General features: G+C 39.6%; 1 protein-coding gene across 1 annotated transcript in view; it reads left to right on the top strand.

Moving 5' to 3' along the window:
- LOC138795669 (probable cation-transporting ATPase 13A4) overlaps positions 1-22,218 on the top strand; it is a 204,539-nt gene extending 182,321 nt beyond the window's left edge. The window contains exons 24-30 of the mRNA XM_069975054.1: positions 6,193-6,289; positions 7,197-7,269; positions 8,866-9,037; positions 9,791-9,999; positions 10,095-10,183; positions 15,584-15,664; positions 21,570-22,218. Coding sequence (XP_069831155.1) covers positions 6,193-6,289; positions 7,197-7,269; positions 8,866-9,037; positions 9,791-9,999; positions 10,095-10,183; positions 15,584-15,664; positions 21,570-21,791 — 943 coding nt within the window. The 3' untranslated portion in view covers positions 21,792-22,218. The remainder of the gene's footprint in view (positions 1-6,192; positions 6,290-7,196; positions 7,270-8,865; positions 9,038-9,790; positions 10,000-10,094; positions 10,184-15,583; positions 15,665-21,569) is intronic.
- The last annotated feature ends 1,532 nt before the right edge of the window (positions 22,219-23,750 follow it).

Raw genomic sequence — 23,750 nt, 5'->3', positions numbered from 1 at the left:
ATTACAGGGATAGGTGGAACATAGTATTTAGCGATCCATTACAGATCCATATCAACAGTATATTCACTTCTCTTTTACATATTTTATTTCTACAATATAATAAATCAGTCCAGATCTCATAATCAGCCTTACAGATATATCCGATCCTCCCGGCAACAGGACTGCGCCTCATCGTGATCTCCAGCACTGCCTCTGGCATACGGCTTGTAAACATTTCAACAGAGGTTGCGCACACAGGATCAAATCATTGGGGGGAATGTAAAATATTTCATCACATAAATAATAATTTTTTCAATTTGTGCTGTACATTTATATTACAATTAAAAGTGTCAGTTGAAACTTATTTTATTTTTTCAACTAGAGAGGGCACAAAAAAAAAACACAAAAAAATAAAATTAGCAGAGGAGTAAAATGGTTATTTTGCTTATCTCTACTCCCTCCCCTAATAAAACTTTTAATCACCCCCCTTTTCCCATGTTTTAAATAAAAGTAAATAAATAAACATGTTTGGTATTGCCGCGTGCGTAATTGCCCGAACTATTAATCACATTCCTGATCTCACACGGTAAACGGCGTAAGCGCCAAAAAATCCCAAAGTGCAAAATTGCGCATTTTTGGTCACATCAAATCCAGAAAAAAATTAATAAAAAGTGATCAAAAAGTCGTATATGCGCAATCAAGGTACCGATAGAAAGTAAACATCAAGGCGCAAAAAATGACACCTCACACACCTAAAAGCGTTATAAGTATGGGAATGGAGCGATTTTAAGGAACATATATTTGTTAACAATGGTTTGAATTTTTTACAGGCCATCAGAACAAAGAAAAGTTATACATGTTATATTACGTTGTAATCGTAACGACTTGAGGAACAGCATAACAAGTCAAGTCATTACAAGTCAAAAATTTTTACCACACAATGAATTTTTTCCTAGCTTTGCAGTGTACTTTATGCAAAAATCCAGCCTGTCATTGCAAAGTACAATTAGTGACGCAAAAAATAAGGGCTCATGTGGGTTTCTAGGTGGAAAAATGCAAGTGCTATGGCCTTTAAAATACAAGGAGGAAAAAACGAAGACGCAAAAACGAAAATTGGCTCCGTCTTTAAGAGGTTAAAGGGACCCAGGTCGCTCTTAAAGGAACCCAGGTCGCTCTTAAAGGGACCCAGGTCGCTCTTAAAGGGACCCAGGTCGCTCTTAAAGGGACCCAGGTCGCTCTTAAAGGGACCCATTTTGCTCTTAAAGGGACCCAGGTCGCTCTTTAAGCGACCCATTTAGCTCTTAAAGGTACCCAGGTCGCTCTTAAAGGGACCCAGGTCGCTCTTAAAGGGACCCAGGTCGCTCTTAAAGGGACCCAGGTCGCTCTTAAAGGGACCCATTCTGCTTTTAAAGGGACCCATTTCGCTCTTAAAGGGACCTAGGTCGCTCTTAAAGGGACCCACTTTGTTCTTAAAGGGATCCAAGTCGCTCTTAAAGGGACCCAGGTAGCTCTAGCGACATGTGGTCCCTTTAAGAGCGACATGGGTCTCTTTAAGAGCGACATGGGTCCCATTAAAAGCTACTTGGGTCCCTTTAAGAGCGACTTGGGTCCCATTAAGAGCGCCTCTGCTACTTTTAATGGTAAAGATCATTGCTCGGTTACCATGACAATCTTATTCATGTCAGTGAGACAAAATCGTTAAGGACCTTTCATATATTACATCTTCTATTGGCCAATAGTGGACATGTGACTGTGTATGTTGTGATACATTGCCTGACAAGACCTTAGAATTTCTATTGGGTGTTATTTTTCAGCTATTTGCATATATGCTGTGATTAGCTGTCAGTGTTTAGAGTGTGGCCATTATTTCCAAAGGGCCATTATTTTCTATGGGAAATTGGGGGTCTTTAAATGTCAATTTCTCAAAAACGAAAAATCCGATCAAAACGAAAAATAGATAGCACACCTCACACAGACAAAAGGCTTTGAAACGCAGTTTGAACGGAGTCTGTGCGCAAAGTGGTTCGGGCTGTATTTTGCGCAGAAATTTGGAAGAAGAATTGTTGGAAGAAGAAGAATACGGATTACAATATAGTGCATTTCAAGCACTTTAAATATAAACATTACATACTAATACAGTGCATCAGTACAATATCCGATATTCATATACATATATACAACGTGATATAGGTGCCATTAAGGTAGCCGATCATTATTATCCATAAAGTCCATAAACGCGAAATTCCATCATAATGTTCAATCCATAAACGGTTAATGGAGAGGGCCGCCACTCACCAGATACTCAATCAATCAGCTGTTCTCTCCCTCGTGGCTTCCTGGTGTTGTTGTTTATGGGGTAAATGCATAAGGTGCGGGACAGTCCAAGTAGTGTCATCAGACTTGATCAATTAGTGGAGCTCCGCACACTATGTCAGTAAAGCCCTGAAGTCACCACCTTGGGAAAGGTTAAGGTTGCCCTGGGTATGGTAATGGTATTGGCTGCACAAATAACAAAAATGGGCATTATGGCATTGCTGGCACAGCTGAGGAGCTGAAATTGATGATAGTAACAGAGTTATGCAGTATATCCTGCTGTTAAGCCAGCAACGATACAGTGTCACTCAGGACACAGCTGGACTGGATGACTCCCTGTCACTATAGGTAATCCGGCATTTACCAAAGGACCAGAGTCTTTCTACTTTCTAAGGCTATGTTCACACAACGTAAAACTACGGCCGTAGTTCTCGCCACAGAACTGCGGCCGTAGTTTTGCGGTGTGTAACAAAGCCTTATGTGCAATGGGATCCCGGCCGGAGCGTACACACATTGTATACGCTCCGGCCGGGATTCCATATGGCGCCGGAAAAAACTGACAGGTCAGTTTTCTGCAGCCGGAATTCAGTGAATTCCGGCCGCAGAAAGACCTGTCAGTACGCACAGTGAAGCGAGCGGCTACGGCCGTTTGCTTCACTGTGGGCTATGGGAAGCTCTGATGCGGGCGCACGCTGATGCGCCCGCATCAGAGCTCCACGGGCGGAAAGATCACCCGGCCGGTACTTAAGTACTGGCTGAGATGATCCAGCCAGAGACCGGCCTTTCCGTGACCCGGCCAAGGTCATGGAACGGCCGGTCTCATACCATGTGTGCACATAGCCTAAGGCTATGTTCACACTATGTATGTTTCCAGCCGTAGTGCGAACCGTGAATATACGCACGTAGTTTTGAGGTTGATGCGTTCGCTTGAAAGTATACGATATACGCCTGATATAGGCCGGATCGTATACGGCGCCGTGAAAAATGAACAAGACCATTGTTTGAGGACGGAAATGTTGAAACTCACGGCCGTGGATTTCAGTGCGGTCCCGTACGAAGTACTTATTTCAGCCAAATTGTACTTGATTTTTCGATCCAAAAGGTTCTGTGTGGTTTACGGGGCTGGGCGAAGATTTCCAAGTAAATGACCTGTTTCAGATCGCTTTGAAACAAGCTAGGAAAGCATAACTGTACTACGGGCATATGTTCGCGGTTCTTACGCATCCGGCCGCATGTCGATTTTTCCCACGATTTTTCAGCTGCACATGTACGGCGGCGTACGAACTACGGCCGGAAACATATGCAGTGTGATTATAGCCTGGAGGTGTATATAATCAGCCACAGTTCATAACCGCATGTCTAGAAACAGAAAAAGAAAAAAAATATATATATAGAAAAACTTTTTTACATAAATTACGATGGACAGCCACAAAAGGTATATTTACATGATTTTGTGACAATAGTAACATATTATATACAATCAAAAGGGATTTACAACCTATTACCAAGGGTAGATATAGGTACAATCAAAACAGCTCTGAGCACAATTTACATGAATAATCTCAGTGAAAAATCCATATTTAACCCACTGCCTATTACCTCCCCCAGTGGAGGTGGTATATGGTCCACTATAGAGAACCACAACCCACCGAGTGTGGTTTTACTCTCTGTAGTTTTTTCTCCCACCCTCTCTATGCTCTGCGTGCTAATGATCTAGAGCTGCTATTGCTAATGATCTGCTATTACTCGTGGTGGCATCGAGCAGGTGAGAGCCTGAGGCGGCCGCAGGGAGCTGGGGGGGGGGGGGGGGGGGGCTGCCCGTGAGGTGGCTGATCGTCCGGGCAGCCAATAGCATATAGCAGCGGTCTGCTACTGCCGCTCCGATTCCACGGAGCAATGCCAGCAGATCGCTGCTATATGAGTCATTTGTCTTTCATAATGTTAAAAGACAAACGAGAACAACAATCAGCCGACATCGTTCATGTCTGCTGATCGTTGTGTTCTATTACACAGGATGATTACCGGTCTGATAATTGTTCCGTGTAATAGGGCCTTAAGACTAACATCCTATATCATTTTCTTACACTGCTCCAATTCTATAGAATGTGACCCTGGACAATTGGGTTAATTCCAAACATCCACAATGTTAAGTGGGCCCGAAGAACATGTCTTATCAGGCTGTATTCAAACATGTCTTTTTTTGTTGTGTTTTTGATGCATTTTTGGGCTTTGTTCACACAGAGTACATCCATCAGTCTTTTTTTAAACGACAATCAGGAGTGCAACTCACAGAGCAAAAATATAATGGGAAGATTTGCACAGTTTTCAACCCACTTGGGGTTTTGGTTGAAAAAAGCCTGACCAAAATACTATGGGAGTGATTTATCAAACATGGTGTAAAGTGAAACTGGCTCAGTTGCCCCTAGCAACAAATCAGATTCCACCTTTCATTCCTCACAAACTCTTTGGAAAATGAAAGGTGGAATCTGATTGGTTGCTAGGGGCAACTGAGCTAGTTTCACTTTACACCAGTTTAATAAATCTCCCCCTATGTGTCAACTTAGCCTAGCAGTGATTTCCCCACTATTTTGCAATGAATTGTGCATTTGCGCAATGATACTATTTGCGCAACAAAAACTCCATATGTGAAACTAGCTGTTGCCAGGCCTATCACATTTCTGAATTTTAACTTATGCTCCTACTGTTGACTAGATAACTTGACCATGCACTACAAAAGAAGTGTGCTTTCTCTGTTGTTTCCTGTCACTTGTGCAAGGCCTGTATTACTATTGTTTGATATCTTAGTTTGTTACTGTGTAATTTATACATTCCACTGTATTGCTTTTTGCTTGAGATGCAGAAAGCAGTATAATTTATCTATTGTGCACATAATATAGCACACTCCTATAAATCTTGTCAAACTGGTTTGCCTTCCTCCTTTAATCGCTTAATTAAAAGATTTCTCAACCTATTCCACCATTGTTATATGCCCGTAAGGATATATTCAAATACTTCAGCTATTGTACAGTATGTTGTGAAATATCTGCAGCTGAAAATCAGTTCTGGTTATCTGAATAGAATAGTTGTGATGAGTAACACATGAATTTTTCGCTGTCTGTAGCCTCAAAAGGTAATATCCTAGTCATTATTGTTTTCTATATACAATATTATGTGATGGCATATTTTATTATTTTATTATTGGTGTTCTAAAGAGCAATTTTAATAAAGTTAGCTCTTATGTATTTTTTTTTTATTTTTTTTCATTAAAAAAAGGGAGGCTGCTGTGTGCAGACACATGGATCTAAAGAAATCTAAAGTATATGTGCATTTATCCAGTATTAATGTCTTGTGTTAAAGTAACGTTGGTGTGCGCACCCATGCACCGCGTGCAAGACCAAACCAATGCCATACTGCGGGAACAATGACTGCCTCTGTGGGAAAAGGCGAGTAAAGTCATCCATCTCTTACATTAACGGCCGCAAATAATGATTATGATCATTATTTACGGCTGTCAATATTAAGAGGTGTCCGCTTTTTTCCGCAATGATACTGTAGTGGGAACATAACCAGTTTTAATTGTGCTGGGAATCAGTGGATCAGTGTGTAGCATTGTGAATGTGCTATTATTAGTTAAAAAGATTTTCTTTTAATTTTCACAATATATTGTTAATAAAGCTGGTGGGACAGGGAGAAGTAATTAAAGACAACCCTAATGATTTTAGATTCAAGTAGCATAATTGTGATGGCAAATTCTGTTAAAGCAATGCAGAAGCAATTGTACAATCTGCCTTGTTAAAACATATATACTATTGTATGATCTTTTTAATCTCTATGTATGAGGAATTTGCTTATTTATTGCTCAGTGTGATGATTTACTGACCCACATTTTTTTCTGTTCAGGGAAGGAAGAGCTGCCTTGGTCACATCTTTCTGTGTATTCAAATACATGACACTTTATGCTATGATCCAGTTTGTTTGTCTACTGCTGCTATACTGGGTATATTTATTTATCAAACATTTTTGGCTTTCTTTTTGTTTGTTTGTTTTTGTTTTTTTGTAGTAACAGCTAATTGGTGGTGGTGGTGGTGGGGGGGGGTAGTGATCCTGTAGATCCTGTGGATGTATTATTATTATTATTTTTTTTTTCCTGGAAAACTTTTAATATCTTCACCCTATCATAAATAATATCTAGTTTTTTGTTGTTTTTTAACCATAAATTTAATTTACAACCATAAAACTGGTATTTACTAGTTTACTTTATATTTTCTTTCCTTCTGTAGCAAATTTTAAATATAAAAATACAGAAAAGCACAAGGATTATTTAAATCCTGCAAAAAATATTCAGTGGTTGGGAACTTGTCAATGTAGAATTTGCCAATGGGCTTGTTTTATTGTAGTATTAAAATTTATCTCATGTTGTCCATAAAACTGCAGAAAAATGTGAATTTGTGTAGTGAATGAGACACTTAAGTAACACATTTAGTTCTTTATTTACCACAAGAATTCACATACCATATTTATGTTTGTGTACTTTTACCATTCATTTGATTTACCACTATTAGGGCGGGTTCACACTACGGAACTCTCGTGGACAATGTCCGCGGAATTCCGTCAGCTGTCCGCCCGCACTGGCACGTGCTTTTCCGCCGACTCCATAGACACCATTCTATGGGCCGGCGTATTCCGCGATCCGCTGAAAGAAGTGACATGACACTTCTTTCAGCGTATAGCGGAATACGCCGGCCCATAGAATGGTGTCTATGGGGCCGGCTGAAAGGCGCCCAGATGTGCGGGCGGACAGCTGACTGAATTCCGCGGACATTGTCCGCGCGAATTCCGTAGTGTTAACGCGCCCTTAAACTGGAATTTAATAGTTTACTTTATTTTTTTCTTCCCTTCTGTAGCAAATAAATATCCTTTCCAACTATCAGCTCCTCACTCAGGATGTGGCTGTGACTATAGTTGTCTGTTTAACAAGTAAGAAGAATGCATAATATAGTACTGTATATTCTTTTCTAATGTTGTGCTAAGAAGAAGCTTAAAACATTTGTAACATGAGTTACTTCCATACTCCTTTCTTTCTACTTTTCTTAAAACCTCCTAAAATAAAAAACAACATATTTTTGACATTTTAAATGTAACATTGATTGTTTTACAGTCCACACAACATACTTTTTAATTTAATAATGGGCGTTGTAACACCAGACGTTATTATATAAAAAAAAATACATTGCATTGATTACTATGAAATCCCGGACGGAGTATATACAACTCAATTCAGTTTTGTGCGGCAGCTTTTCGTTGAATACTTTACATTTTCGGCTATAGTGATTTGAAATGTGGGCACACCTGAATGTGCCTGCATTCCAAATAAAAAGAAATGAAGTTCATCTGGCCGATACTGCAGTACTGTCTGTCCGGGATGAGCTTCTCTGACACCGACTATTCTATGATATGACCGTGTCACATAATGGCTGGTGTGATACTGTGTATGAACCTGGCCTTAGAAGTAATCATCAGGCAGCCCTTCTGTTAATTTACTGTTTCCAATATCTTAGTAGAATTACAGCATAAGGCTATGTTCACTCAACGTTTTTTTCAGCTCCGTTTAAAATTACGTCCTTTATTTTGAGTCTAAAATAACAGACGTAATTTAGCAGCCTGCCTCCCCTTAGTGCAATGACTGATGTTTGCACATTATTTTAGTTTGGGATTACTAATTGTCCTTTGGGTGTGTCTTAATTTAAAAGTCCACTGAATTTAATAGTAAAGACTGAGAGAGAACGGTTACAAAAGAAGAATAGTGTGTGAACAATTAATAAAAATGTCCACTGTTTGCAAAAAACGTCCGAAAATAGTTTTCATGTTCATTATTTTGACGTTCCGCTGCAAAAATGTCCGTTTTTCAATGCATAGTGTGCATTGGACGTCCATGTTCCCATTGACTCCAATGCATTGCCATTGCAGTCAGTTAAATCGCGGCAAAAACGGACGTTTTTTTAAATGGCGAACTCGGATGTTTTTTCTCCATTCTTGACTTTGTGTGAACATAGCCATAGAGAGAAAAGGACATAGATTAATAATATCCTGCAAAAAATATTTAGTGGTTGGGGGCCAAGTAAAAAAAAATGGTTAGTAGCTGGAAGCTGAACTTTTCAATGTAGAAAATATAAATTTGCCTATAGGTTCATTTTATTGTACTATTAAAATTTATCTTGTCAATAAAAATGCATAAAATGTGAATTTGTAAAGTGAATGAGACACTTAAGTAACAAATTTAGCTCTTCTTTATTTACCAGAAGAATTTGCATATTTATTTGTGTACTTTTACCACTTTTACAACTATTAAACTAGTATTATTAAAAGTGGACTTTTAATGCAAAAATTTTTTTACTGTGTTGTCCGGTATCTTGTAGTGTTCCTGTAATTGAGGTTTGTATACAGTATTTATAAGAAGCACCTAGTAGTAGCATTTATCTATGTGGGTAGTGTACTAGGGCCAGAGCACATCCAGTAAGCCCAAATCCTGAAGACAAAAATAAAGTTGTACTCTCTTTTATCTTTTTTTCCCAGTGAGTTTAAACCATGCATATCCCAAACTATCACCGTACAGACCTCCAGCTCAGCTTATGTCACCACCTCTCCTGTTATCAGTTGTATTGCATGTACTTTTCACTATAGCAATACAAGTGTATGGGTTCATTGTTGTCCAGCAGCAACCTTGGTACACTGGAAGCCCTGACACGTAAGCATCTATATGTATAATAATACTGTATCCTAAAATCAATATATCATACTCTATACCCTAAAATCTTAGTAATTGATACTTATATTTTCCTAAATTAATTTTGAACGTAGACATACTGTAACATGTGGTCAGTAAAATTCTTATTGCACCAAAAATAGAAATGCCCCTTTATGGGAAAGTATTTAAAAAAAAATTAGAAATGACTTTGTATTGAATTTGTATGTTATAATTATGCACCCACCTTAAATATTCACCCTTCTAAAATATCTAAAGGGGTTCATCTGGGATTAAAAAATTCCTATATAAATTATATATATATATATATATATATATATATATATATATATATATATATATATATATAATATATCATACCTATCCCCCTCCATTCTATTAGATAGCTATTCCCTATGCTGAAGATAGGAAATAACTTGTAGCCACTAGACAACCCCTTTAACTGTATTCATGTTCATGGGCTAATTAGGGCTTTATACAAAGTACAACTCAGAGTTGTACAAAGCCATATCACTGCCATACCCACAGCAGTCAATGTAGCCAAACGATATCTCTGTTAAAATTTGGTTTTATATGGCATATGAACTTTTTTTGGATTTGCTGATATTTAGATCTCATAGAGATTTAAAAGCATATGTGAACAGATACCTAAAATAGCTAAATATATTCTAAATCTTAAATAAATCAAAATAGAATATTGTATTAATAGAAAGAAATAACCTTGTTTATTTTTAGCACTTGCACCTATATGAATATTACACTTATGAATATTACTGCACCAGATCGCAACAGTACTGCAAATACACAATCAGGCTTTCAGCTGAATATGAGCCATAAAAGCTATGAGACAACAACATTGTGGCCTCTGACTACTATCCACTGCATAATAGCAGCTTTTGTTTTCTCAAAAGGCAAGCCCTTTCGACAGCCAATCTATACCAACTGTAAGTACTATTCCCCATATAAATTTTAAGAATATAATTGTACGAAAATAAAATAATACAGGAAAAATATTCCACTTTTTTATGTATTTTTGTAGATGCTTTTTCTGCTGTTTTGGTAGCCCAGGTTGGAATCTTTATTTTCCTATTATTTGCTGATATACAGAGTATCTACATTGTATTGGAGGTAAGTGAACCGTATTAGGTCATTTAGTATATCCACTGGATAGAGTCAACGGTGAGATATTCCAGAAGGATAATCCAGTGATAACACTTGTACTACCTGTTAATATCCCATGCATGTACATTATATGATTTATTAATTGCTTGTTATGATTAGCATTTTTACTGATTAAGCATTATCTCAGTAGACAGGTTATCTATTAAAGGTTATAAGCAATTTGAACAAAAATAATTTAGCATAACATAGTTACAGGGAACCAGTTTGATTCTGCCAGATCCATGGACTGCATTTAACATTAGGCTCCCATATTACAATGGTGGATGATTTACCAGTTGCAGTTAAAAAGCCAGCTAGAAACGGGGTTTTAAGTCACCAGGGAGTCCTCTGAGACTTTTCTCTTCCCAACTGATTGATTTGATTGATTTCTTCATATATTCAAACACAGAGAACTCTACCCATCAAGGCAGGAAGGTAGTGAGAAGCCACTGGGGACTGTGTTGGTGATTTGAACCACTGTGTTTCAAGATACTTGTGGAGTCCTCAGACTAAACAATGATAAGTGTGACTCTCTTAGCCAATTGGTTATTAGTAGGGATGAGCGAACCAAAACGTAACAAACCAGATTCGTTACGAACTTTGCAAAAAGTTTGTAACGAATCTGGTTAAAATAACAGTAAAAAATAAAATCAAAGACATCTTTAAAAAGTGATGCAAACACCTCTGGAATGCATCTGGGAAAGCAGGGAAACAGTATTAGAGGAATCGGCATTATGGGGTTAGCGATCCTCTGCAGTAATGCCGATGCCTCTAATGGTTAATATATTTAATTAATAGAACAAATTTTCATTGTAATAAAGTCACTTTCGTTCAATAATTTAATTAAAACGATTCCATCATTGTGCAATTAAATATACTGTTAAAGTAAATATATATATATATATATATATATATATATATATATATATATATATATATATATAAAATATATATATAATATATATATAAAAAAAATATATATATATATATATATATATATATATATATATATATATTTATTTTTTTTCAGTATATTTAATTGCACAAGTATGGATTTGTTTAAATTAAATTATTGAACAACAAAATTAATTTTATTACAACGAAAATGTGTTTTATTAATTAAATATTAATTATTACAGGAAGCTCTATTAAGCCGTTAATTGATATTCCTGGTAAAAAGAGCTCAATGTAATAATTAATACTTTACTTTAATTAAAACATCAAATGTTTCTTCTAATTATGCTATTACAATAGCATTATTAGAAGAAACATTTTGAATCATATGTGCGCTTAGCTGATCACACATATAATTAGCGGGTCCACAGAACAGTGACTTCATTGTGCTGCGGACCAGCGAAGAGGAGACATGGGGGTGAGTATAGAGCTCTCCCCACCCCCTCCCCTGCACTGCACCCCTCCCAGCAAGGAAGGGGGGTCACTAAACCCCTTCCTTGCTGGGATGGGTGCAGTCTGACAACAGTCTGGCCCCCAAGGGGTTAAGTGGGGACCCTTACTTAACTTCTGTTCTGTATGGCACCCAAAGGGTTAAGGGGGATGCAATGCATCCTCCCTTAACCCCTTGGGTGCCACACTGTAAGCAGCGATCTGTAAAGATGCTGCATACTGTAAGGTGCACAACACCGCTCACAATGATGGGTGTTGTGCTCCTGTTTGTGTGTTTTTTGTGTGTTTCTCCCTTTTTGTCTTTCAGATATCGGTATCCTGTGGATTACGTTGGATCCGCAGTGGATACCGCCCCTGTGAATTCCAATGTAATTACATCCTGGCAGCGGGATTGTCATCCCGCTGCCAGAATGTAATTCCCGGCCCCATTAACCCCCCCGGGATAATACATTACCGGCAGCGCGATCCGGCCGCATCTGAGGCTCCCGGCTCCGGCGCAGCCAATCAGTGCACGGCCCCGCTGCAGTCACTGATTGGCTGCGCGAGCCGGGAGCCTCAGATGCGGCCAGATCGCGCTGTCGGTAATGTATTATCCCGGGGGGGGGGGGGTAAATGTGGCCGGGAATTACATACTGGCAGAGGGATGACAATCCCGCTGCCAGTATGTAATTACATTGGAATTCACAGGGGCGGTATCCGCTGCGGATCTGCCCGTGTGAATTTACCCGAGCCGGAGCTGACACACTGAGCTCAGTTTTTCAGATATCGGTATCCAGTGGATTACGTCAGATTTGGTGGACTACGTCGATGACCAGCGGTTGTTTGGATTTTTTTTAAAAAAATGGTCAATGAGGGATGTGGGGGTGTTTTTATTTGAATAAAAAAAATTTCACTTGTGTCTTGTCTTTATTTCTTTACTTTATAGACTTAGTAGTGGAAGCCGTCTAATAGACGGAATACATTACTAAGTCGGGGCCTAGTGTTAACCGGTATAAAATGGCTAACACTAACCCCCCCATTATTCCCCCAGTACCCAATGCCACCAGGGGTACTGGGAAGAGTCGGGTGCCAGTGGTCCCGGAGCATCAAAATTGGCGCTCCTGGACTGGGGCGGCAGCAGGCTGGTAAGATTTAGGCTGGGGAGGGCCTAAACCAATGGCCCTTCCCACCCTTGTGTTACCAGGCTGCTGTCGCTTGGTTTTTAACCCGGCTGGTTATGAAAATACTCGCGTTTTTTTTTTATTATTTATTTATTTAAAAAAAACGCATTGGGTTCCTCCTATTTTCATAACCAGCCGGTTTAAAAACCAAGCAGCCTGGTAACACCAGGGTGGGAAGAGCCATTGGTTTAGGCCCTCCCCAGCCTAAATCTTACCAGTCTGCTGCCGCCCCAGTCCAGGAGCGCCAATTTTGACGCTCCGGGACCACTGGCACCCGGCTCTTCCCAGTACCCCTGGTGGCATTGGGTACTGGGGTAATAATGGGGGGTTAGTGTTAGCCATTTTATACCGGCTAACACTAGGCCCCGACTTAGTAATGGATTCCGTCTATTAGACGGCTTCCACTACTAAGTCTATAAAGTAAAGAAACAAAGACAAGACAAAAGTGAAAAAAAAAAATTATTCAAATAAAAACACCCCCACACCCCTCAATGACCATTTTATTTTTAAAAAAATCCAAACAACCGCTGGTCATCGTCGTAGTCCATCGAATCTGACGTAATCCACAGGATACCGATATCTGAAAAACAAAAAGGGAGAAACACAAAAAAACACACAAACAGGAGCACAACACCCATCATTGTGAGCGGTGTTGTGCACCTTACAGTATGCAGCATCTTTACAGATCGCTGCTTACAGTCTGGCCCCTAAGGGGTTAAGGGAGGATGCATTGCATCCCCCTTAACTTCTTGGGGGCCAGACTGATGTCAGACTGCAACCATCCCAGCAAGGAGGGGGTTAAGTGATCCCCCTTCCTTGCTGGGAGGGGTGCAGTGCAGGGGAGGGGGTGGGGAGAGCTGTATACTCACCCCCATGTGTCCTCTTTGCTGGTCCACAGCACAATGGAGTCACTGTGCTGCGGACCCACTAATTATATGTGCGCTCAGCCAATCAGCTGATCAGCTCAGCGCACATATGATTCAGGCTGCGTTCACACTACGTATATTTCAGTCAGTATATTTCAGTCAGTATTGCAACCAAAACCCGGAGTGGATTAAAAACACAGAAAGGATCTGTCCACACAATGGTGAAACTGAGTGGATGGCTGCCATATAACAGTAAATAACGGCCATTATTTCAATATAACAGCCGTTGTTCTAAAATAACAGCAAATATTTGCCATAAAATGGCGGCCATCCACTCAATTTCAACATTGTGTGAACAGATCCTTTCTGTGTTTTTAAACCACTCCTGGTTTTGGTTGCAATACTGACTGAAATATACTGACTGAAATATACATATACTGACTGAAATATACGTAGTGTAAATGCAGCCTCAAAATGTTTCTTCTATTAATGCTATTGTGATAGCATAATTAGAAGAAACATTTGATGTTTAAATTAAAGTAAAGTATTAATTATGACAGAAAACTCTATTGCCGGCAATATGAATTAACGGCTTTAATAGAGTTTCCTGTAATAATTTATATTTAATAAATAAAACACATAAAATTCATTTCGTTGTTCAATAATTTAATTTAAACGAATTCATACTTGTGCAATTTAATATACTGTAAAAAAATAAATATATATATAAATATACATTTATTTATATATATATTTATTTTAACAGTATATTTAATTGCACAATGATGGAATCGTTTTAATTAAATTATTGAACAACGAAAGTGACTTTATTACAACGAAAATATGTTCTTTTAATTAAATATATTAACCATTAGGGGTGTCGGCATTATTGCCGATTTGCCGGCTACTTTTTTTTCACTATTTTTGCACGTTGTTTATTTCCACTTTTTTCATTGTAATAGCAACTGCAACTACACAAAACCATACCCTTTCACACTCCCACTATTGTAGCTGCAATTATTCAGCCGTTATTGCAAGGTTCGTTTCGGTTCGGTTCGTCAGAACCCGACCTTCAGGAAAGTTCGGGGGATCGAACCGAACCGAACTTTTCAAAAGTTCGCTCATCCCTAGTTATTAGAATATGCAAAAAATAGCCAATGAAGCCTCATTTAAGAGTCTCAAAACACAGGACAAGTTAGATATCCCTCTGGGAAGGGCCTAGCCAAGGGATGGCTTCTATAGGGAAAGCACCGTATTAAGTGTCCCTATAAGTCAATGTAATGACAAGATAAACCAAGACCAGGTATCCATCCACAGATAGCTGTTTCGGCGTGTTGCCCCTTATCAGTGTTGAGCAGGATTCTGGATAGGCAGCAGAAATGTCTAGTAGAGCCATACTGGAAACAGATCACTGATCTCAGGGATACCAGTCAAAGATAACACTGTTGGCTGATGGTTAAAGTGTTCAATTCAGTGAAATCCTAGGTGCATTGCTCCCTGGGAAATACAAATATGCAAAAAGAGCCTGTGGAGCCTCATTTAAGAGTTTTAAAACACAGGACTAGCCAGATATCCCTCCGGGATGGGCCCAGCTAAGGGGTGGCTCCTGTAGGGAAACCACCAAAACCACCATATTAAGTGACCCTATAAGTCAATGTAATGACAAAGGAAAGACCAACACCTGGTCTTGTTTTTTCCCTTGTCAAGTGGGTGGTCCTACTTATCAATTGAAACTACTCTACGTGTACATTTATACACACGTATTGCTGTCAATTACTGAGTCGCATGATTCCCTGGCTACTTAAAAATGCATGACTTGGAATTGGTGTCTTGATTTTTTTTTTCACCAACTTAGAGATTGTTTAATAAAGTAATAGAATTAAACACAAAACCTAGTTAAATCTAATTCATGGTAATCCCTGTGTTTTTATTGTCAGATTGTATGCACACCAACGTCTTGGAGAGTCACCATTTTGATCATCCTTGTTATCACAGTTGTTGTTTCAGTGTTAGCTGAAGTAAGTTCTTATTTCATGATATATACTTTGTTGTTGTTGTTGTTTGTTGTTGTTGTTTAACTGTTTAAAATGAGTCACAAATAAAGCTTCAACTAATTCTGTGATGAACTATAAAGTACATTATCATAATATTGTACTATCAGGTCCAGGAAATAAGCAGGTGTTGACTTTATAATCTCTAGGTCTTTTTTTCGATCAGAATTTTCATGTGAGTATCGAATATTGCGGTATTCAAAAGATTCAAATTCAATCGAGTAGTGTGGCGAATACGCGGGAAACATTCGAAAGCCCTCCCATCGCAGTGGGCGCTTTTTTTTAATCCAATGACCTGCAGGGAGGCTGTGAGGGACCCTGGGAGTACGCACGCATCACGAGAACGGCGTCTACCCTCATTGGATGGCTGAACCACATGACCTCAAATCTTAAATACTTGGCTCCCGCCTCTCAACTGCAGATGTGCTTTCATCCTAGCCAGGGAAAGATCTTAGAGCAGGGAGAGCATTTTGGTTAGGCATACTTACTACAGAACCCAAAAGTCCTTTTCAGGGCTAAGATCCAGTGGAAAAAATCATCTCTCAATCCAAAGCACTTCTCAGTGCTAAGAAATAGATGATAACAGCAGCAGCAGCTGTATTCATTACAGTACCCTGTGTGTACAAGTAACTTATAGTGTCCCTGGTTTAGCCCACTAAGGGCACGTTATACATACTGTTCCAGTAGCCCACTAAGGGCACCTGATATATACTGTTCCAGTAGCCCAGTAAAAGGCACGTTATACATACTGTTTCAGTAGCCCACTAAGGGCACCTGATATATACTGTTCCAGTAGCCCAGTAAAAGGCACGTCATACATACTGTTCCAGTAGCACACTAAGGGCACTTGATATATACTGTTCCAGTAGCCCACTAAGGGCACCTGATATATACTGTTCCAGTAGCCCACTAAGGGCACGTGATACATATTGTTCCAGTAGCCCAGTAAAGGCGTTCGTGCAGCGTAATGTGTGATACGCGTGAATAACGAGGCGCTTCATGGACGCACATTGGAATCATGTATGTAACGCTGCACAAGAAATACGAATGAAATGTGTGAACATTGCTGTAACCGTTCGTAAAGCGATTGCAAATATTTTTCCTTCGCAACTGCGAAGAGTGGCATTATATTGCCATTTCGGGGTGTTGGGTGCACCCAGGCATGCTCCCCCTAATGTCCCAGTATCATTCCGGAGGTGTTGGCATAGTTTAGGGAGGTTTCATGGGGGACTTGGTGACCTCCAAGTGCCGAGAATTTTTTCCTGTAGACTATAATGGGATTGAATATTTGTTCAAATAGTCAAATCTCGGTGCCTATTTGATTCGAATTCTCGAAAGTCGAATATTTCACTACTCGCTCATCTCTATTAATTATACATGCACTTGACATTACAAAAAAAGTGTAGTTGATATATCAGTTGTATAACACTGCAAATTTCAAATTGTTCTGCCAATATAAAAGCAGATGATTGCATAAACCACAAAATTAGAGCAGCACGTAATTAATTGTCTGACTTCCCAACTTACACCACCTAGACATACAAATTTAGAATCAGCATTATATCTACAGTGGGGGCAGTGACCACATTTAAAATTACCTTGCGGTAAACTATTGTCTAACCATGCATGCTTTTTATCTGTTTCTTTTCCTGGTGAACGAGATAACTGTAGTTGTAACCTGTAGTTGCACAGCTTGAAAAATTACTACCAGCATCTTGTCCAAGAGACAATGATGGTGGTAGTAGTTCTTAAAGCTGTGCAACTCCAGCTTACACACATACAACCCCCACCATCATGCCATGCTGATCCTTGATGATGGTGATTGTGCTTATGAAGCAAAGGAGACCTCGGACACCAGATTCAGCTATAACACATAGTCCAGCAGCTGAGCGCAAGCAGCTGCAGATCTCCTTCACAATTACTCAGAAGCTGGGGAGACCTCGGGCACCAGATTCAGCTATAACTCATAGTCCAGCAGCTGACAGCAAGCAGCAACATCTTTCAGGAGCTTGAACTCGGCCAGGATCTTCCAGGGAGCATTGAAATAAACCCTTTCAGCTCCAGAAAGATGTTTCTGCTTGCTGTCAGCTGCTGGACTATGAGTTATAGCTGAATCTGGTGTCCCGGGTCTCCTCTGCTTCTCAGTCATTCTGGAGGAGAATCCTGTAGCATCGGACACCAGTGATCTCCTAGCAGGCATCTGGCATTGAAAGGGTGCCAAATGCCTCCTATTAGATCTGTGACATATGATGCTGCAAGCAGCTGCCGATCTCCAGGATGACTGAGAAGCAGAGGAGACTGAGATCTTGCAGAGGAGGGAGCCCGACAGATAATATAGTATCTATTGTAAAACTGGGCGGGCAGAGGAGGAGTGGGGCGGGCAGAGGAGGAGTGGAGCGGGCAGAGGATGTGTTGAGGGGCGGGTTTCCCTGTGACAGAGAGGAAATACATCACGTCTCAATATGGCACCTGTGGAATAGCATTGAGACGTGATGTGTTTCCTTCTTCCTGAACTACAGAACTTCCTGTGGGACTTTGATTCTTTGAAAAACGGGTAACATTACAGCTGTCCTAACGAGTGTAAATGGCAATGTTATATAACTTTCCTTTGTAAGTGCAGTGTTAAACTATGTAATTTGCCCGAAGTACCCCTTTAACCTGAGGATTGGGCTTGTACATCTTTGGTCACTAGTTTAGAGAATACATCTAACACACCACCTGGTTGGAGGAGGGGGGGGGGGGGCAGAATGTATAATTAACTGCACCTAAAAAAACACTATCAGGTACACTATTAGCATGAAGGAATTCATTTTCTAACGCTAAAACCCAGTGGGCCAATAGCTGCAGGGATTTCCCCTGAACAACTTGGAGATGTTTCCACTCATTTTTTTCACGAAAAACTTTTTTAAATTAATTTTCTGTCTAGCCTTAAATTAGTACACTTTAAATTGTACAACATTTAAGTCCTGATAAGGCTGGATAAGGCTGACATACAATCGGGGGTTAATTTCACCAGTCAAATTAATCACATTAAACACAGATATACTACCCCATGTTTCTCTTGTCTCCATGAAACTTGCTTCCCTTTCTGTCCCCTTTTCCAACTTTGTTTTCTTTTTGCGTCCGCCTATTCAGATTTTCCTAAAGGGCCCCCCAATGATGGAAACACAGAGGGTTGCTGTTTAGACTCTGCTCCCACTTTCGATATATCTTCTGGAGTCAGTAATCCACTAATCCTGTCGCCTTTTTTAGGTTTTCCTCGTCTCTGCAGCTGCTTTTTGTTACTCCACTGAAAGATCCGGTCCGAATCAAAATCTGCTTTGTCTTGTAAAAACTTATGACGCTTCTTATTTTTAATTTCCGCTTGCATATTAATCAATCCTTTATCAAGTTTTTTTTTATAAATTGGCTTCTTGTTCGTCGGAAAGTCTTGTTTTTAATTCTTTTTTAGCTTTGCACAGATCAACAGCAATTTCAGGACAATCTGCATTAGATTGAGAGAGTGTTCTAGGTGTGCTTCTCTCCATATTAGTACGAAATCATTGTCGTCCACAAACTGTGCTGGTTCTTTATAATGGCAGAGTCCCCTTGGGACCCTTTATATTTAGCATAGGAACGTAGCAGGTTCACAGTCCAAAAGGCACGTACTGTACTTCTTCGTCGGCCAAATTATTAACTTTTATCAAGCTGGATCAAGTTTTATCTGATCTTGACTGTGCACCACTTGTTGGACAGTGAGCTGAAGTGGCTCAGGTGCGGTGCGGGTGATTGGTCTATGTCCTGGAGTACCCACATATGCTTCTCACGTGTTGGACTTATTTGATAATATAAGAAATTGGCAGACACTGAGCCACCATACTACTCAAAAGACACTTGTAGTAAGACAGATATTTCCCTGCCTATGTGTAGAGTAGGCAGAGCTAGATTCAGAGAGGAAGGAGTGGAGCTATAGGCTTGCAAAGCTGTGATGTCACTGCTGACCCCTGTGACCTGGAAGTTCTTTAGGTAAGTAAACACAAATCCAAAAAGCAGCAACAGAGGATGCCCAGGGAAAACCACTGAGGGAAAGGGACAGATTACAGATTATTACCTATTCCAATACAGTGGACACCATCTTTAACCCCTTCCCGCAGAAAGACGTACCCATACGTCCTGCTGCGGGTAGGGAGGTTCAGAGAGGGGTTGCGTCGTGACCCCTCTCTGAACCGCCACAATCCCGGCTGCTTTCTGCAATTGGCAGCAACTGCTAATTAGGACAGGGGCCATCTATAAGGAGGCTAATAGGGGGGCATCTGTAAGGGGGCTAACAGGGGGCATCTATAAGGGGGACAACAGGGGGCTAACAGGGGGCCATCTATAAGAGGGACAACAGGGGGCCATCCATAAGGGGGACAACAGGTGGTCATCTATAAGGGGGACAACAAAGGGGCATCCATAAGGGGGCTAACAGGGGGCATCTATAAGGGGAATAACAGAGGGGGCATCTATAAGGGGGTTATTAGGGGGACCAACTATAAGGGGGATAACAGGCGGGCCATCTACAAGGGGAATAAAAGTGGGGCCATCTATGAGGGGGATAACATGGGGGGCATCTATAAGGGGGATAATAGGGGGGCATCTATAAGGGGGATAGCAGGAGGCCGTCTATCAGGGGGACAAGAGAGGGCGCCATCTATAAGAGGGAATACAAAGAGGGGGCATCTATAAGGTGGCTACACAGAGTGGGGCATATACTAAAAGGGGGGTCTCATAATGTCAGGGCTACCCACTTAATGAGGGTGTAAAGGGGCCAGTACAGATGTGAAGTTTGTAGAAAGATGAGGACGGTGCCAGAGTGAGGAGCTTAATATGTCTGTCTGGCAGGTTCTGTGGATTTGTAGCTCGGAGAGGTTCTCATAATGGTCCAGAGCAGATTAAGAAGATGAAAAGGGAAGAGCTCTGATCAAAGAAGACGTCCCCTTTGAGTCACTGGATATAACTGCACTGTAATTTATATGACTATATGAGGTCATATCTATCTTTGTACAGAGTATTTTATTCAGTATCAGCGGTGGTGTAAGTCAGTATGTGGTGGTATTATATAGCCTTATATACACAGAATGAGGTGCCTAATATGTTTGTCTGGCATAAAAGCAACCCCCCAATTAAAAAAAAAAATTTGCTTTTTTTTCTTTCAATTTCACCACACATACAATTTTTTTCTGGTTTGCCGGCATATTTTAGGCAAAAATTACATCTGCCATAGCAAAGTACAATTAGTTGTGCAAAAAATAAGGGCTCATCTGGGTCTCTAGGTGGAAAAATGCATATATACACAAGAAGGAAAAAAATTAAAGCGCAAAAATGAAAACTGGCTGTGTCCCCTAAGGGTTAAAACAAGTTATTTAGTGTCCTCAAACACTTGGTATAATGCTGGTGCTGTAAAGAAAACCTATTATCAGAAAAACAAATAGCTTAACTACTGTGTTGCAGCTATAATTTAGCTCCTTCTGGTCACCCAATGCTAGTCTCTTCCAACTACAAGTATTCATAAAAAAATATTACATTTTTTTCGTATGAAAGTCCCTTTTAGGCTATGTTCCCACTAAGGGATCATAGCGTGACATGGTGGCCATCTCTTGATATTGACGGCTGAAAATAATGATCATGATTCCTAGTATTAAAAAGTGTTGGACATTTAAACATACTAACCAATTGATGCAAAAATGTATAATTTTATGATCTTCAACTTTTATATTACAAAAGAATGTCATCTTAACACAACTGTATAGAATAGATTAACTGGATAAGTAACATAAACTAAACAATTTAGGTATTTTATGCACAATATTCTAATAATTTACAGTTTAATATCAGTTTTTTTTTCCCCCAGGAGTTAATCATAGAAAACAGAAGGCTTTGGCTTCTAATAAAGAAGTTTTTCAACTATAAATCAAAAAGTCAATATCGGAAGATTATACGAGAAATTGAGATGGATCAAAGCTGGCCACCTATTAACCGAACATACTGCACAAAACCTGTCATCAGACATACAAATGAGAAAAGTGAAGTTTACAGCAACCCAGCCTATGAACACAATGAAACACTTAAGTAACTCCATGAAATCTGTGGGATGTGTCATCAAGCTCCAACAAATAGCTCACCTACCTTGCCCTACTGACTGTTTGTTGTCCTCAGGGTACTGGTTCAGAACTTGTAAGGTTCAAGTCACACTGATAGCAAATGGGATGTATAAAGTAAAAGTTTAGGTCATTGTAAAGATATTATAGATATCATGACATGAAAAACATCCACTGTTATATGATCTATTATTATTTTATTTTAAGTTTTCCCAATATACATTTCTTGACTAACATACTTATAAATATATAATGACATAAAAAATACAGATATCAAGAATAATATACAGATATCAAGAATATGTACTGTTATATGATCTATTAATTTAGGCTTTTTCACCAGACAACTCGTGACTAATGTACATATACATATCTAGCTGCGTTCACACTACGTATATTTCAGTCAGTATATGTATATTTCAGTCAGTATATTTCAGTCAGTATTGCAACCAAAACCAGGAGTGGATTAAAAACACAGAAAGGATCTGTTCACACAATGTTGAAATTGAGTGGATGGCCGCCATTTAATGCAAATATTTGCTGTTATTTTTGAACAACGGCTGTTATATTGAAATAATGGCAGTTATTTACTGTTATATGGCGGCCATCCACTCAATTTCAACATTGTGTGAACAGATCCTTTCTCTGTTTTTAATCCACTCCTGGTTTTGGTTGCAATACTGACTGAAATATACTGACTGAAATATACATATACTGACTGAAATATACGTAGTGTGAACGCAGCCTTACACTGTGAATGGCTATGTTCACACAACGTCAAAAATGTAGAAAAGGTGGACGCCTTTGCAGTTTAAAATAACGTCTGTTTTTGCTGCGATTTAACTGACTGCAATGGCAATGCATAGAAGTCAATAAATAGATGGACATCCAATGCACACAATGTATTGAATAACGGACGTTATTGCCGCGGACATCAAAATAATGTTCATGTTGATTATTTTTGGACGTCTTTTGCAAACAGCGGACGTTTTTTATTAGTTGTACACACAGTTTTTCATTTGTAACCGTTCTTTCTCTGATTTCACTATTAAATTCAATGGAATTTTCAATTAAGCCACAGCCAAAGGCCAAACTAGAGTAATGTGCCAACAGCCGTCATTGTACTAAGGGGAGGCCAGACAGCTAAATGCTTAAAAATAACGAACGTCATTTAAAACAGAGCTGAAAAGACGTTGTGTGAACATAGCCAATGTATACTTTTTTCTGTACTTGTTTATTAACATTGAAAAAGTTAAATATGTGGTTGATAAAAGTGAAAGTGTTAAGTATGTAATAAATGTGGCATTTTTACTACCCCTGAATGAGGGCTTTCTTTGTTCTGCATTATGGTTACAGACTGCTTTGCAGCTTAATTGTAGCTTCAGGTTATGTTACCACTGTTGAAATACCTTATATAGAGATGTGTCTAGTGTGCGAGAAATACCTTGAAATTGCCGCTTTGCCGTGTTCACTCCACGAAATCAAGGAGAGTACTCACACAGATGCAGACTTTGCGTTTATTTATTTTTCTTAAATCGGTATCTCGTACAGGACAAATTCAAATGCTCACAGGCTGGCGTGTTCCACTCTCAGTCCAAACCATCCAACCTCGCGGCGGACGTTTCGGAGGACAAGCTCCTCCTTCCTCATGCGACATGAATTTGTCCTGTACGAGATACCGATTTAAGAAAAATAAATAAACGCAAAGTCTGCATCTGTGTGAGTACTCTCCTTGATTTCGTGGAGTGAACACGGCAAAGCGGCAATTTCAAGGTATTTCTCGCACACTAGACACATCTCTATATAAGGTATTGCTGTGATACAGCGGATTTAGTGGAATCCGTTAGATGTGTATGGACTCATATACTGCTTAAGAAGTGCGGTGTTGGTTATTTATAACCACTGTTGAAATAACAGCCCTTTTTATTGAAGAC

The sequence above is a fragment of the Dendropsophus ebraccatus genome, chromosome 6 (genome assembly GCF_027789765.1).
Source record: "Dendropsophus ebraccatus isolate aDenEbr1 chromosome 6, aDenEbr1.pat, whole genome shotgun sequence".
Classification (NCBI taxonomy): domain Eukaryota; kingdom Metazoa; phylum Chordata; class Amphibia; order Anura; family Hylidae; genus Dendropsophus; species Dendropsophus ebraccatus.
Note: the sequence above shows the minus strand (reverse complement) of the source record. Positions and strands in the feature narration are given on the sequence as shown.